The sequence below is a fragment of the Balaenoptera musculus genome, chromosome 6 (genome assembly GCF_009873245.2).
Source record: "Balaenoptera musculus isolate JJ_BM4_2016_0621 chromosome 6, mBalMus1.pri.v3, whole genome shotgun sequence".
NCBI classification, from domain to species: Eukaryota; Metazoa; Chordata; class Mammalia; order Artiodactyla; family Balaenopteridae; genus Balaenoptera; species Balaenoptera musculus.
Genome location: NC_045790.1, coordinates 30,020,719 through 30,036,696, shown reverse-complemented (window position 1 = coordinate 30,036,696; position 15,978 = coordinate 30,020,719). Strand labels below are relative to the sequence as shown.

The following is a 15,978-nucleotide window of genomic DNA, read 5'->3' as shown; positions in this document are numbered from 1 at the left end:
CTTCTTCTTCTCCTGATGTTCCCAAAATGCATGTTACATCTTTTGTAGTTGTCCCACAGTCCTTGGATATCCTGGTTTGTTTGTTAGTTTTTTTTTTCCAGTCTATGTTTTTCTTTGCTTTTCAGTTTTCAAAGATTATTGATATATCCTAAGGCTCGGAGATTCCTTCCTCAGCCATGACCATCAAATTCCAATCAAAGCCATTCTTCATTTCTGTGACAATGTTTTTTTTAATCTCTAGTATTTCTTTTTGGTTCTTAGGATTTCCTTCTCTCTGCTTACATTGCCCATCTGTTCTTGCATGCTGTCTGTCCATTAGAGTCCCTAGCAAATTTATCATAGTCTTATTTTTTTTTTGAATTTTATTTATTTTTGGCTGTGTTGGGTCTTTGTTGCTGCACACGGGCTTTCTTTAGCTGCAGTGAGTGGGGGCTACTCTTCGTTGTGGTGCATGGGCTTCTCATTGAGAGGATTCTCTTGCTGCAGAGCACGGGCTCTAGGCGCGTGGGCTTCAGTGGTTGCAGCCCACGGGCTCAGTAGTTGTGGCATGCAGGCCCTAGAGTGCACAGGCTTCAGTAGTTGTGGCACACCGGCTCAGTAGTTGTGGCGCACAGGCTTAGTTGCTCCGCAGCATGTGGGATCTTCCTGGACCAGGGATCGAACCCATGTCCCCTGCATTGGCAGGCAGATTCTTAACCACTGCACCATCAGGGAGGTCCCATCATAATTGTTTTAAATTCCCAGGCTGGTAATTCCAACATCCCCGCCATGTCTTACTCTGAAGCTTGCTCTGTCTCTTCAAACTATGGTTTTTTGCCCTTTGGTTTGCCTTGTAATTCTTTCTTGATAGCTGGACATAGTGTACTGGATAAAAGGAACTGCTGTAAATAGGCCTTTAGTAAGGAGGTGGTGAGATGTGAGGGGAGGGACCTAGTCCTGTGATTAGGTCTCAGCGTTTAGTGAGCCTGTGCTTCCAGATTGTGAACTTCACAAGTGTTTCTCCGTTTTTTTTCTCCCCCTTTAAGTGGCATGGGATGGCTAGAATGGGCTAGAGTTGGGTATTTCCCTACCCCAGGTCAGTTAAGACTGATAATCCTTGATTGGGTTGCTCTAGTTAACTAATGTCCCCTGAGGGCAGGCCTTGTTAAGAACAGCGAACTCTGGTGTGTTTCAAAATGTTTCCTTTTCCCATCCCCAGCCAGAAGCCCAGTATCTTCTCCAGCATTCACTGTGGGATCCTGGTCAAGCTCCTAGAGGTAAAACTCACAATACGGGGGGGCCCCCTGTAGGTCACCCTGGAGTTTTTAACTCTCAGAACTGTCCACGCTGAGCTTCCAGCAATTTGTTAATTACATTTCAGGCTTTAGACCCCAGCACTGGCCCCTGCAGCAATTTCCCTTCATGAGTCTTTGCTCTGGTGAGATGTGACTGCCTGTTTTCACCTGTCTCGCCAACCTTGGGGGCAATGATTTGCCCTGTGTCCTTCCTTCTCTTATGGACCCAAGAAGAGTTTTTGACTTTTCAGCCTTTTCAGCTTTTCACTTGCAGTTAGGCTGGAGTGGTGACTTCCAAGCTCCTCACAATGCAGAATCAGCCCGGCATATGCCTTTTCATGTAACCTCAACATCCCTGTGTGTAGCATGGCAGATATCTTTGAGGTATCTGCTCAGCCCATGATTCCCCATCTTGGAGAAAAGTGCACCCTGCTCATAAGAGGAAGATTCAAGACACATTTGCTTGTGTGACCCTGTCTCTGGCTGCAGCTGACTGGATCAGAGGTAGACATTTGATATAAGGTGAGCCAATCAGATTTTCTGTCCTGGGAACTTAGCTTGAGACACAGAGACACTAGTGAATTGGATGATAATGCTGGAACTAAGAAGGATGTGTCCTTTGTAAGCTGTCCTCTGCAGTGGGTACTGGACTTCATGAGATCCCCTTGAATCTTTCCAACAAATTCCCTTTCTGATTTAGTTGGCCTAAGAAGGTTACTTACAGTGAATATGGCCTTGACTACAACAATAAGTACTACAATTAACATTTTTTTAATGAAGAAACTGAGGTTCAGAGAAGTTAAAAAAAAAAAAAAAAGCTTATCCAAGCTCAGTCTTAGGATGGCCTAGGTTATGTTGCAGTAACTAATAAGCCTGAAATCCTAGTAGCTTAGCACATCAAAGGTTCATTTCTATTTCACATCACAACCTGATGTAGACAGAGTGGTGGCTCAGGCACCCAGGCTTTTGTCCTGTTGTAATGCTGTCATTGAAACGCATGACATTTAATGCATGGAAAAGAGTGGACGAAGGATTATTCACTGGGTTTTCAAACTAGAATTAGTATACATCATTTCCACCTACATTCCATTGGCAAAATCCTAATATATGTAGAGCTTAAGAAAGTCCAGATGTTTCTTAACATCTGATATAACTTGCTATAATCTTGGAATTCCAGTGCAGAAAGAACCAGGGTCAGCTAAGGGAGGAACTGTTTTTACAGAGCCTAATAGAAACGTGCTTGTTTGCAACAAATTGTATTTCCTTAAATCTTGTTCTTATGATGAATCCTTTTCTTTATGGTAATTAAACCTTAGGAATTATTATATTATGTTAATTCAATGAAGTGTTTTGTTTTTATAAAAAACTTATCACTGAGTAATAACATAAACCTTCATTTGTGCCTCAGATGCTTACACCCATGTACAGGAGGCCAAGAGGTCCTAGATGGGTACCACCGATAACGTATCACTTCTCCAGTTCCCAGGACGGCTTAACAGCATTGCTCATGTTGATTCTGCACACCCAGACCTGAACAGACAACACACAGGAGAAGCAATTCATTAACTCCGAGTTTAGTGGCCAGACTGCCTGGGTTCGTATCCCAGCTCTGTCGCTCATGGGCTGGTGACCTTGGGCGGATTACCTCACCTCTCGGTCCTCCATTTCATCAACTGCAAAATGGGTTATTCACAGTGCCCAATTCATAAGGTTGTTATGAAGATTAAATGAGTTATCTAATGTTATATGCATTAGCTGTTATTATTATTACTGTTATTTGGCACAAAGCAATGAAGACTTTTTTTTTTTTAGAAAAAGGAAGAATATGTTTATTTCTCCTCTATCCACTCAAAATATATCGTGACCATCTGTGGCATTACTGAGATAGTGTTTTGGTTAGGCAGCATAAGGCATTACACAGCATTTGATGGTGAAAATATCCATACTTTTTATTTCTATGTCTAGGAATATCTGATGCACAGTCAGAATGGGGAAGCACCCTGTGAGATCAAAGGTCCAGATAAAAGGCAATTCTATTTGGTGTGGGCAAGGCCAGCGCTTCATTTGGCAGCGTGCTTCTTATACAGCTCCAGGAACTCAGTCACGTCTTCAGGAGACCCCAAGATGATTGGCGCCCTCTGGTGGATGTCAGTGGGAACAATGTCCAATACAGCTTCCTTCCCAGTGGTAGCCAATCCTCCTGCCTTCTCGATGACATAGGCCATGGGGTTACATTCATACAATAGTCTCAACTGGAAAACAAGAGCAGCATTCTCAGACCAGAACAGATTACACAGAAAAGAAATCCGTTTCATAGCAAAATAGTGCAGAGCTGATCAAATTAACTGATACTTTCCCTTACTTTCCATCACAAGGTTGCGTCTAAGACCGAATGGTTAATTTAACCATTTGGTTAAATTAAGCCATCCATCAAGAGCCAGCAATAGATTGCCTGATGCAAATGTGAGGCAGACCACCTGGGCTCAGGACCGAATGACATTTTGGCAGAACCGATGTTTCCCTTCTCTTTATAGCACGGAAACTGGAACTAATGAGTGATTCTGTGTGTGTTTTGGATGGAGCTTTGCCTATTCTATAAGCATTTAAAAGTCCATGGTAGTGTCTGGCTGCAGACATCTGGAAAGCAGACTGGCTCCTCCAAACAGTATAATATTGTTTGCAACTCTGTACACATTCCTTTTACAATTCTCCTAAGGCTTGAGGGTTGGGATTTAGTACGTTATACATCTTGGCATTTACTTTTAAATATTAACTTTTTTATTGTATGCATTTTCATGCAGTCTGCCTACTAAGTAGACAGCTTTTTGCAGGTGTTTCCTGACTCTATTTCCATACAGGTGTCAGGGTCAGATTTGCAAAACTGAAAAAAAAGAAAAAGGAGGAACCTCAATATTTGTGTTAAGGAACAATTTTTTGAGGCATTAGAGAAAAGCGCTATAAAGCAGGCTAATCACATAGGTTGGGATGCCCGAGGTAGGTGGCTATGGTAAGAGTGGGTGTTTTAATGTTTTCAGTGAACTGGACGCCACATGCCATAAACAGAGATCTGAGCATATCTGAAATACATCCGTTTCTAACTATCTTATGGGGATTATTCCTATTCCTTCTCTCACATTCAAAATAAAATAAGAAAAACCTATCTGTCCTTTGGGAAAAACAAAGGGACAATACTTGAGAAGGAAACACACCGTCCCTCTGTGTCGAAGAAAAGTGGGTGTCCCTTCACCAGCATGAGCAAGCACAGCCCACCCTATGGCTTGTAAGAAGGTTGTGGGCATGAGACCAATGCACCAGTTATAGCTTACCTGAAAGCTCTAGGTGTCCCCAGAGATGCTTTCCTTCCCTAGAAAGGTAGCATTTTCTAAGCAGCAAATGTCAGCTCACTAGTCATTACAATTTTATGCCTTTTGAAAGCAATCAAAGGAAACCTCTGTTTGGGATGCATATGTGATTTGCTGCCTTGGTAGTGAGGCTGGACTGTTTCATTTCATTTTATGAATGGCATTCATTTTGCCCAAGCCAAACCATGTGTATCCACTGGAAGCAGGAAGCACTTTTAGTACCCTCTGACCATAACATCATTACTTATCTTTAGCAATGGAAGGGCTCTCAAGAGATCAGTTTTAGCTGATATCGCCTGGCTTTAACCAGGACAGCCTTTAATCTAGAAAAGAATATGCCACAGACATCCTTGGCACCCGACTGCAGAGCATGACAGCTACCATGACCTTTCTTGCTTCCTCAGTCAAATCCCCCAGGCTGCAAATGAAATCCACTGCTTCTCAACCACTCCTCAGGGGATTTATTTACCTTTCCGTTGGGGCTTTTCTGGTTCGCTGGGTACAGGAAGATCCCTCCATAGACCAGGGTGCGGTGCACGTCAGCCACCATGGAGCCCACGTACCTGGCACCGTAGGGGGCTGAGTTGTCCTACAAGGTTAAGACCAGCAATAGTTAGGGTTACAGAAGAGAGAGCTCTCTTCATGTCCTCTATGCTTATTTGATTAAACAATCAAACAGAGCGCCATCAAGGTGTGTGTTTGGGGCTGTGCTAGGAAATAGGATGAAAATTCTGTCCCCAAGCAGCAGAAAATGGAATAATGGAGACAGCCTCTTACATCTTACAATAACTCAAATTACCTGAGGAGGCCCTGAGGAGGGTGTGGTGGATTCTGGCTCTGGGGTGGGGCAGGCATTTAGCAGGACCCTGAAGGAGAAGAAAGATTTTGCAGAGCTAAGGAGAGGGGGCAAGGGTGGGGTTTTCATCTCTGCAGGAGCAGGAACTGCCCAGCCAAAGGTGGGGCAACTAGAGAAGCACATGCAGTCTGCCTCGGGCCCTGGGAGGAGCCTGGTGCAGCTGGGGGCAGGAAGGGATCTCTAGGGAAAGGTGGAAGGAGAGATAACAAGGCTGGAGAGAGAGCCTGGGGCCAGCTTGGAGGGCCCTGAATGCCAAACTAACAACATCTGGGCTCCTTCCTCAGAACATAGCAGCCTTCAATGGCATTAAGCAAGAGTGAAACTGAGTGAGGCCCGGTGGGGCACCCAGGCATGGAAGCCCTTTTATCCCCCATTTCTTGTAGGCAAGACTCCAGCCTCCATGACCTTCCCTGAGTTCCAAAGGGCAGATTTAAACAGTTGATAATCAAGGGAGGAACGGCCAAGAAACCACCTGAGGCAAGATTAAAGGGACCAGAGAAGCTCATCAAGATTAGGAAACCACCTGAGACGAGACTAAGGCGGGCAGGCCCTGCTCACACTCTAATCTTGTCAGAGACCCCAGCCTCGAACCACTGTTATATAACCCTCATCAAATCCTCCCAGGGTGGGACATATAGTTTTCTTTCTTTCTTTGTCTTTCTTTTTTTTATAAAACTTTTTAAAAAATATTTACTTATGTATTTATTTATTCTAGCTGCGCCAGGTCTTAGTTTTGACATGCGGGATCTAGTTCCCCGACCAGGGATTGAACCCGGGCCCCCTGCATTGGAAGCTCAGAGTCTTACCCGCTGAACCACCAGGGAAGTCCCTGGGACACACAGTTTTCGAGGGCAGGAGCCCACTGTGTCCCCCTTTGCCTGGCAAAGCAATAAAGCTATCCTTTTCTACTTCACCCAAAACTCTGTCTCCAAGATCTGATTCGGCACCGGTGTGTACAGAGAGGCCGAGCTTTCAGTAACAAGAGTAGGACAAGATTGGATATTCCTACATAGAACCATCTCTACAAACAGCCATTTCTTCTCTTCGTGTTCAGTGATTTGTAACCTCTTTAGAGAGATGCCATGATGGATGCTCTCAGTCTAGAGATGACTGATAGAAATCCTTCAGGTGCTACAGGGCTGGGGCCTGGGGTGCAAGAACCACGTTTCATACCAGCTGGGATCAGGGACCCCAGCAGTGAAGCATGTTTTATTGCCCTGACTTCATTCATCTGGCGGACTTTACAGTCCTGATTTTCTTCTGCCAAGAGAAAGTGGCAGAGGGGTTGCCGTCTCAGGGCAGAGGTTCCAGCCCCCAGCACAGTGGAATCCACCCGCTTCTGTCCTGCCGCCTTTCTCTCCAGGGTAGATCATGAATCAACACATAACTCAGGGGCCCTCCCCCAACCCCGACCCCGCAGCCCTCACTTACTGGGGGGAGCTTCTTCCTCTGGACATACTCTGCGACAGCAGGGTGGAAGTCCTTGGTGTAGCCCTCGTTGAGGCTGTAGATGCTCCCTTTCTTTTTGATCTTCACATCTCTGTCCACCAAAATGAACTCTCCAATGGCCTGTGAAACAGGAAGGAAAGGTGGAGCCGTGACATCTCCTTCAGGCCTGTGGGAGGGGGTGGCGTGAGGCCTGAGGTCACCTGTGTCCTTCAGCACAAAGAGCTTGGTTTTTATTTTTTTTGTTTTCTCAACTGAGGTATAATTGACATAGCATTATGTTAGTCTCAGGTGTACAACATAATGATTCAATATTCGTAACATTGTGAAATGATTACCGGCAAGGGAGTTTCTCCTTGGCCTGGGACACCCACGCCTTTGAAAAAAAAAAAAATTTGGTGCAGACAGGAGGTAGGATATCAGGAGAGATGGGCAGCTGAGTTACACCAACGTGTTCGTGGCTGCTCTTAGCTTTCCATTTCTTCGTTTCTATCTTGAAGTCATTTTACCTGAGCACCGTGAGTTTCGATTCACAGCATATATAGCTTCCGGTGCCTTTGCTCACTGATCTACAGAGGGCTTCTGAGAACTCAGCCTCCCACAAAGTCCCAGTGCTAAGCTGATGCCTTTAAGGCTTAGGTTCTTCAAAGGAGATTCGTACTTTGGAGGAAGGTGTCACATAACTCCTATAGCTCTGGACTGAGGACTGTTTGGGGCTCCTATGAATCCCTGATAAGAGAGTAATTGAGGCTCCGCCCATCTGGGGAGGGAGGTTGCTCCATGGAGACAGAGTTAAGAAGGGAGGTCCCACCTTGGACACATCTCTCCCCAGCCACTTATTCCCGTAGCAAAGCTTGGTTCCTGCCAATATGGAACACGTTGGAAGTAGAGAGGAAGTGGGGGAGGGAGACAGGGGGGCAGGGGGAGAAAAGAGACTAGAATTTAAAGTGGTCACTGAAAGGTATCATCGCGAGTGATTCTTTTCTTTTGTTCTTTTATGGTTTTTTGGTAAAAGTCTGGAAAATGAAGCCATCACAGAACAGGTGCTCATGAAACCATGCTTTGCAGGCGCCCCGCCCTGGTACGTGGCCAGAGCATCCTAGCTGTGAAGGAGGTTAGTCTCTTGTAGGAGAGAAAGAGACTGAAAAGCTTTTCAAACCTTAAAGCCTGCTAGAAATGCAAATAAAGCTGTTGTGGTCTTCTTAGCGGAAACTGTCAGCCAAAATGAAAAGAAAGCACTAAGTTGACCCCCACCCCCCAGGCATTCATCAGATCTGGGAGGTCAGCCAGCAGGGGGTAGCGCAGCCTCCAAACACTGAGTGGTCATTAAGCGTGAGGAGGGCAAAAGACCATCAAACACACAGAAACTTACTCCCGGACACAAGGTCTGCAATCTGGACATAAGAAGAGATTTCATGTTTTCTACACATCCATCAACTGAAAGGTAACACAGAAGTTACCACAAGAATGTCTGGGGAAGCGGTAAATGCCTGCTGAGAGGATAAATCCAAAACATCAGTGATTTCAGAAACTGTACCCTGGGCTCAGAGTGAACTTCGCTTGGGTTCTGCCACTATTTTACCCTGAAATCACCTCCTTTGGAGGCTTAAACTTGTGCTGTTTCCCTACCCTTGTTGACTTATTAAGCACGGGTGCTTCCAAGGAGGCAAAGTTCAGTTGTGCAAGCGTGCGGGGGACAAAGGCAGCCTACATTCTGATTTTATCCCACCTGCCACCCACAGACCTCGAGGCCCCACCACCAGCAACCCGCCCCTCACAGGATTCTAGCAGCTGATTGTACCTGGTGTTCGGTTTGTCAGCAAAAAGCACCAGATAGATAGTCTCATTAATGTCATCTGAGGACATTTCTAAAACTGAAAGGTATTTATAACCTCAATTCTTTTTCCCTCGGGACACTGGACCAAATGCATAATGAATGTGCCGACCTACGGGAGGGGATTCTACGGAGTCCATTTCAATGGTGGGTTTAGTTATGCCAAACATGTAAAGAGACTTCTTTGCTCAATTTATCTGCTCTGTCGAAACTGTCATCTAACAGAATAAATGAAGAACTCCAATTAATAACACATGTGGAAGAAATTATCCACAAATTAAAAATTGTTAATGAATATTTTTCATGGCACCTTGGGCTCCTCTCCATGAGGAATTTGTTTTGTTTTCTGTTTTCTGGCCGAACCATGTGGCTTGTGGGATCTTAAGTCTTGTCAGGGACTGAACCTGGGCCCCAGCAGTGAAAGCGCTGAGTCCTAACCACTGGACCACCAGGGAACTCCCAAGGGAGTTTTTCTCTATAAGTTGGACAGACTAAGGAATTATCTTCATTTCCTTCTTTATTTTCACTTCCCTGAGTTCGTCAAAGCCTTTCAAAACCACAAGGGTTCTCTGAAGGTTTGCGTGCACGTGCACATCAAATGAATTTCGGAGCTAATTTTGAAGAAATGAGGTGGTCCACTGCTTCAGCCGGGACACCCATTCACCTCAGGAAAATAAGCTAGTAATGGATAGCGTGGGTGGCAAACAGACCATCTATGGGCCCCATCTGGTCCACAAACGTGTTTTAGTTGGCTAGCACAGTGTTTTACACATCCAGAGACATTACATTTTCTAAACATCCAGTGTTTCCTGAAACACTGGAAGCCTTGGCAAGACTGAGCCGCTATTCCCAAGGAGTAACAACTGCCAGACCTCCCCAGTTCCCCAATGCCCCGCCACTGCCCTGCCACCACCCTGACCATCCTTTCCCAGCACACTCCACTCATCTGTGTGGCCTGCTCAGCCCCGTGGGCATCTGAGTCAGCTGAGTAATGTCCACTCTAAAGAATTCATCGTGGAAGAAAGACTCCTTATGCTCTGGACAGACACCATTTCTCACCTCGATAATCTTCTCATGATGGTCCCTCCATCTCCCTTCCCCCCCTTCCCCAACCCATCACCTCTGCCCCTTCATGGGCCTCATCTTCCACCTCTAGGTACTGCCTCTCCCCCGCACACACACACAATAAACACTCACTCACAGCCACCAGCGAAGCACCCAGCTTCCCCTGGGGTCTCTCACCGGGTCCAGCATGAAGCAGTTGACTCCGTTCGCCATGGCCAGGACCAACATGGTGGCACTGCCATAGAGTGCGTAGCCGGCAGCCACCAGGTTCCGGCCGGGCTGCAGGGCATCCTTCTCAGAAGGGTCACCAGCTGAAATCTAGGACAAGAAAGAAAACAAAACCCGTTTTTGTTGTGTTCTGTGTTGTGGTTCTTTTTTGCAGTTCATCCATTAGCAAGATGCATTATCAAGGTGCTCTCGTAATGAAATAGGGCATCTTCCCAGAGGGGCCTTCCTCCTCACATCAGTAATATCCTGATTATATTACCACAGCGGCCTTCCCACCAAACCCCAAATTTCCTGCATCTGGATCCTTCTTTCCAATCAGGGTCCTCCTCCAATTTTGCTAATTTGATATTCCCTCATCCCTCCATTATCACTCTCAAGAAAAGAGCATGCCTCCTTGCCAGCTCCTACTAATTTAATCTTATTACAGTCATCAATGTCTTTCCCCTGCCTACTCTATCTTTATTTAAACAAATTAAAACTGGGCTGCAGGGCTTCAAGTCTGGTAAGGAAATCAATTTCATGAGCTCCTGGCAGTTGCAGCACATACTCCAGTGAGCAGTGTGGTCCATACTCACACATCAAAGAAATTCTCAGAAATGCGGCAACTGAGAATCTCTCTCCGGAGTTGTTACAGTGTAGGGCAAATGCTTTCCCTTTTTTTGACCATGACCCACAGTAAAAAAGTACATTTTGCATCACAAACCAGTACCAACACACATGCACCCGCACACACAACTACAAAAATTTAATAAAACAATACTTACATTTAGAACATGACATGTACTCTAATCTTTTCTTTGTTTTTTATTAAAAACACAGCCCACTGGGTCGTGTGACTCAGTTTGTTCCCTAATACTAAGAAAAGGAAAACCTTAAAGGCATGGCTCCTAATCAATGATTACTAACTGCTAATTATCTTCTTAACACTTGACAATTGGCTTCTATGGTTCTCAAAACAGCCTCAAACAAATCTTTCAGCTTGAATATTCTCTACTTGAATTTAAACAGAAATGAAAATGGGCAGTTTCTGCCAATTTCATTTATTCCTTCCCCAACCACAGATGCCAGGGGCTGAGAATAAGTAAGGGCATCTATCTGTATCATGATACCAGAGATGGAGGTCATCTCAGCAAAAACATTCCTGGTATGGGACTTCCCTGGTGGTCCAGTGGGTAAGACTCCATGCTCCCAGTGCAGGAGGTCTGGGTTAGACCCCTGGTCAGGGAACTACATCCCTCATGCATGCCGCAACTAAGAGTTTACATGCTGCAACTAGGAGTTCGCATGCCACAACTAAGAGTTCGCATGCCGCAACTAAGAGTTCGCATGCTGCAACTAAGTCCGCATGCTGCAATTAATAGTCCGCATGCCGCAGCTAAAGATCTCACATGTCACAACTAAGACCCAGTGCAGCCTAAATAAATAAATAAATAAATGTTAAAAAAAAGAAATACATTCCTGGTAATTTCTTCCTATAACTTTTGAAAGTGTGGTCCAGAGACCATGTACATCAGAATCACTTGAGATGCTTATTTAAAATGCAATTCTGGGGCTGCAGCCTTGACTTACTAAGTCAGACTTTCTAAGGTGGGCCCCAGGAATCTGTATTTTACCATGCACCGTAGCTGACTCTTCCACTGAAGCTTAAGAACTACTCATGTAAAAGGAAACGTCACAAAAGCCATTTCTCTCTTTTTTTCCCCTTGTCTCCAATCTTTGTGTTTAATAGTTTTCCTCTAGGTGGTTGGTTGCTTGCTTGGCTGGTTGGGTTGGGTCAAGTTATTTAATTTAGTTTGGTTTGTATTCACAGGGTAGTGCAGTGCAGCTAAACACAGACTAAACACAGTATCAAAAATTTGAGTTGTTTGTTCAAACTCCAAATTTTGCCAGTGTACAGCCTTGAAAAAGGAACCAGCTTCCTTCAAAGCCAGTGACACAGTGGGAGGAAAACAGTCAGGCTCTAACTGCCTCCTCTGTCGTAACTACTTAACCCAGAAAGTGCAGCACAAAATAAGACAAAGACAATATGTAAATAAATAAAGTTGACTGGAAGCCCCTAGGCTTGGAGTAGTCAATTCTCCACCAAGAAAAGTCCCCCAGAGATTCACCTCATCCAGAACTACCCATGTCTGTCTGTGGCACAAGGATGAACAGCCTTTCCCTGAAACACTGTCACCAAATAATCTCAGCCTTCAACTTCCTTGCATGGAATAAGAAATGGTAACATTATCTATGATCCATATACTAAAAAGAAAGACAAAATAATTCCATCTAGTCATTAATTTGGAGGAATACTTTTCTACCCTGACCCCCTTTCTAATGCATGAATTCCCTCCTCCAAACCCTCAGCAATGAATGCCTTTGTTCCAAGGGAATCCATTACAGTCTCATGTGGATGCTCATGGACCAATGTGCATAAAGCACTTGACAAAATTAAAAAGCCTCTGGACCCTACCTTTACTTATCCCAGGCCACCACCTGCTGTAGGTGTTGCTCTGTTTTAATCCACACCACTCCATATAGAGTACGAAAGACACCATGGATTCTGGAGACTTGAGGTGGTGGAGGAGAAAGTCAGGCAGAAGTGGGGTGGGGCTGTCATATCATCAGATGATCTTCCCTCAGAGCGGCAGCCAGACCCTGCCTAGAAGGTCTCATAGGGCATATGTCAGAGTCTTCAGTAACTCAGCCAATATTGTTCACCTACTACTGTACCAGGCTGCCTAGCAGACAAAAAAATATATAAGAGAAGGTCCCTGCTCTCAAGGCGTTTATAATCTGCAGTGAACATCCACTGATTTTGCCTGGCCAGCACCCATCACCCTTCTGCTGCTAATTGCACCTTAACCTTCCTCAAAATACTACCCTCCTGGCCCTCAGCTCCAGGAGTGGGCACATGACCCTGGTCTGGCCAATCAGATCACTGCATGCCTCAGGCCATAGTGGTTGGTTGAGAGATGGACACATGACCGAAGCCAAGACAATCAGGGCCAATGAGATGATATTCTTGTTGGAATTGTTGGAAAAGAGGTTTGCATCTTCTGTTTGAGTTGCTGAAAGGATTGGATGTGGGCCCAGACCTACTGGGAGCCATTTTGCCACCAGAGAGGAGGGAGCAATAGAGATGGAGAGGAAGTGTGTCCTGTTTATGTCGTCTGAGTCCTTGAATGCAGCTGTACTACCCACTGGACTTTCTAGTTACACGAACCGATAATTTTCCTTTCCTTTCCTCCCTCCTTTCTTTCCTCCCTCCCTCCCTCCTTTCCTTCCTCAAGCTAGTTTGAGTTGTGATACTCTCTGTTGAATCTTAATACACAAAACAAGACAAGTAATATTAATAGCTACCATTTATAGAGCACTTTTTATGTGCCAGGCACTATTTTCATTGCTGTTATGCTTAATTTTCAGTATCTCCCCTTTATGGATAAGGAAACAAGAGGTTACCTCGCCCAAGGTCCCACAGAGCTAGTAAGCATCAATGTCAGGAAGCCACATTCCATATGGCTATTACATCTATCTCCCTGTGCCCAGTTAAGGGAAGTGAACTGGATTCTGAAGCTGCTAGAGCACTTTTGAAACTCTGCTTTTAGTCGTGGGGACTGGATATTTTTAAAGGGTGTTGAAAATTAGAATGTATCCAATAGAGGGTGACCACACTAGAGAGGTCGAAAAACCATCTCACATGAAAGATATTCAACTTAAAGAAGATTTAAAAGAAGGGGAGGGGAGGGCAAAAAAGCCATTTCCAAGCATGTAAAAGAGTCTTATTTTCTGATGCTCCAAAAGGCCATATGAGCAACAGGGAGACAGATTTTTACCCAATATTTGGACAAACACTCTAGAATTCTACTTTTTCTGAATGTCTCCAGCCAGAGACAGGGTGACCCTTCCGGAGGTGCTGTGGCAGGAACTTTGTAGAAACACTGGACCACAGGCCCTAAGAGATCCCTTTGGAGCCTATTTCCAGGCACCATGTGGGCAAGACCAGATCACTGTTTCCGAGTTCCAGTTACCAACTAATGTTATGCCACTGAGCGGGTGCACCAGAGAGCTGAATTCCAGCCCAGATCCAGCTCTACAGAAAGCAGGAAAGGTCTCCTTTAAAGCATCAAACGGTCAATATTTATGCCCCATAAATCCTCAAACAATCAATAAGGCTTTTGAAAACTGAAGTGACTTAAAGGGAATGTGACACTCATCACCTCTTTCGGTCTTTTAAAAGAGTCACTTCAGGTTTATTGAGAAGAGTGTGGAGACTCATTGTTGAGTTGTTCTAGCATTTGTAATTCGAGTTGCTGTTGCAGGCTGTTTTGATTTTTTTTTAGGTGATAGCCAGTGTCAGTTTTCTAGGGTTTTTTTTCCTTAAAAAGAGTCTTTATTTGGGGGGTTAAGGTGGAAACTGGGGCTGGCAAACATTAGTGCTGCTTTAGCTTTGGTTGAGTCATTACCAGAAGTCTTCCTCTACATGAAGAATTTTGCTGCAAAGTTCTCTTGCTATACTGTATAGATCTGATACCTTGCAGGTAAAATTACATGCCTCCATGTCTATAACAAGAATGGGATGTTTCATGGTATGACTTGGGAAACAGATTAATTACTGCCTTTGTCTTTCTGGTATGAGTATTAGAACTTTCAGTTACTCAAATTGATCTGCCTCCTGGCCAAGACAAACGCAAGATGCATTTCAGTGATGAAAGAGAACTGTCCCATGGTGGTCCTACTTCCCGTGTTTGAAAGGAGATTATGTGCAATAGGAGACAACAAGTCACTTTGAAAAACAAAGCACAAATTGCGGTCTCACTTCTTAAGTTATGGCCTCTGTATCCCAGAATAGGAAAGTTGGAGGAACCTCAGAGGTTGGCTGAACTAGCCACCTCGTCCATTAAGATGAAGGAAAGGGCTCAGCCTCAAAGGCATCTGTGAGGTTTTATTTCTAAAATAAACAAGAAGGCTGAAGCCAAGATGACATATTTTAGATTTCATCATTTTTTATGATGGGCCCACGGCTATTCATTCTATTTTTCACTTGTATATATTTGAATGCACTTCCACCAAACCGCCCCCCTCCACCCCCAAACACACACACACACTTAAAGTAAGAGAAGGGAAGAGACTTTTGAGGTAGAGTTACCTGCTCAGGTCACCCAAATAGAAAAGACCCAGGGCACGAGCCTGGATCCCCACACTGTACCAGTGTGCTTTCTATAATTTATAGCAGAGTCAGAAAACTCTTTCCATAAACCAACAGATAGTAAATATTCTCGGCTCTACTGTCACACAGTCTTTATCAAAATCACTTAACCCTGCCTGTGCAGTGCAAAATCAGCCAAAGGCAACATAGTAAACAAGTGAGCTGACCATATGGCATTAAAACTTTATGGACAGTGAAAATTAAATTTCATATAAATGTCATGGGTCATGAAATATTATTCTTTAGATTTTCTTTTTAGCCATTCAAAAATTCAAAAGAGTTATTTTTTGCTCACAGGCCATAACCATCAGGCAATGGGCTGGATTTGGCCCAGGGAGACCATACTTTGCAGACCCCTGATTTAGAGGATTTAAAGGACAATTTTGATATAAGTACTCTCTATTGTCACACTCTCACAATTCTCAGTTCACATAGTTACATCATTGCAGCTACCCTACACTGTCTCTTTTGTTTTTAATTTTATTTTCTGTCACAAAAGAAAGCAAGGTACAGTTAAAAGAGTGAAATATCTTTCTCTTCCCACCCACTTTTACTACATTTTCTTTTAACAACCTAATAGATTTTCACTATGCAGTTAAGGCTGGAAAAAGTCAGAACTTGACATATAAACCTATTTCAAGCCTCACAGGGTTTCATGATGTACATTCTGGCTGTGCCACCAATAGTGAAACAGGACTGGATGTTCAACCTTAACTCTCCTT

At 44.4% G+C, this 15,978-nt stretch overlaps 1 protein-coding gene across 2 annotated transcripts in view; it reads right to left on the bottom strand.

Annotated features, from left to right (window-relative positions):
- Positions 1 to 3,197: 3,197 nt before the first annotated feature.
- Positions 3,198 to 15,978, bottom strand: part of FBP1 (fructose-bisphosphatase 1) — a 26,579-nt gene continuing 13,798 nt past the window's right edge. Inside the window, exons 4-7 of one of the 2 annotated variants that reach the window (XM_036855070.1) lie at positions 9,974 to 10,155; positions 6,924 to 7,107; positions 5,106 to 5,225; positions 3,198 to 3,526 (exon numbers count right to left, since the gene is read on the bottom strand). In XM_036855070.1, the coding sequence (XP_036710965.1) occupies positions 3,335 to 3,526; positions 5,106 to 5,225; positions 6,924 to 7,107; positions 9,974 to 10,155 (678 nt within the window). In that variant the 3' untranslated portion in view covers positions 3,198 to 3,334. The remainder of the gene's footprint in view (positions 3,527 to 5,105; positions 5,226 to 6,923; positions 7,108 to 9,973; positions 10,156 to 15,978) is intronic. The other variant, XM_036855072.1, reaches the window with a different exon arrangement.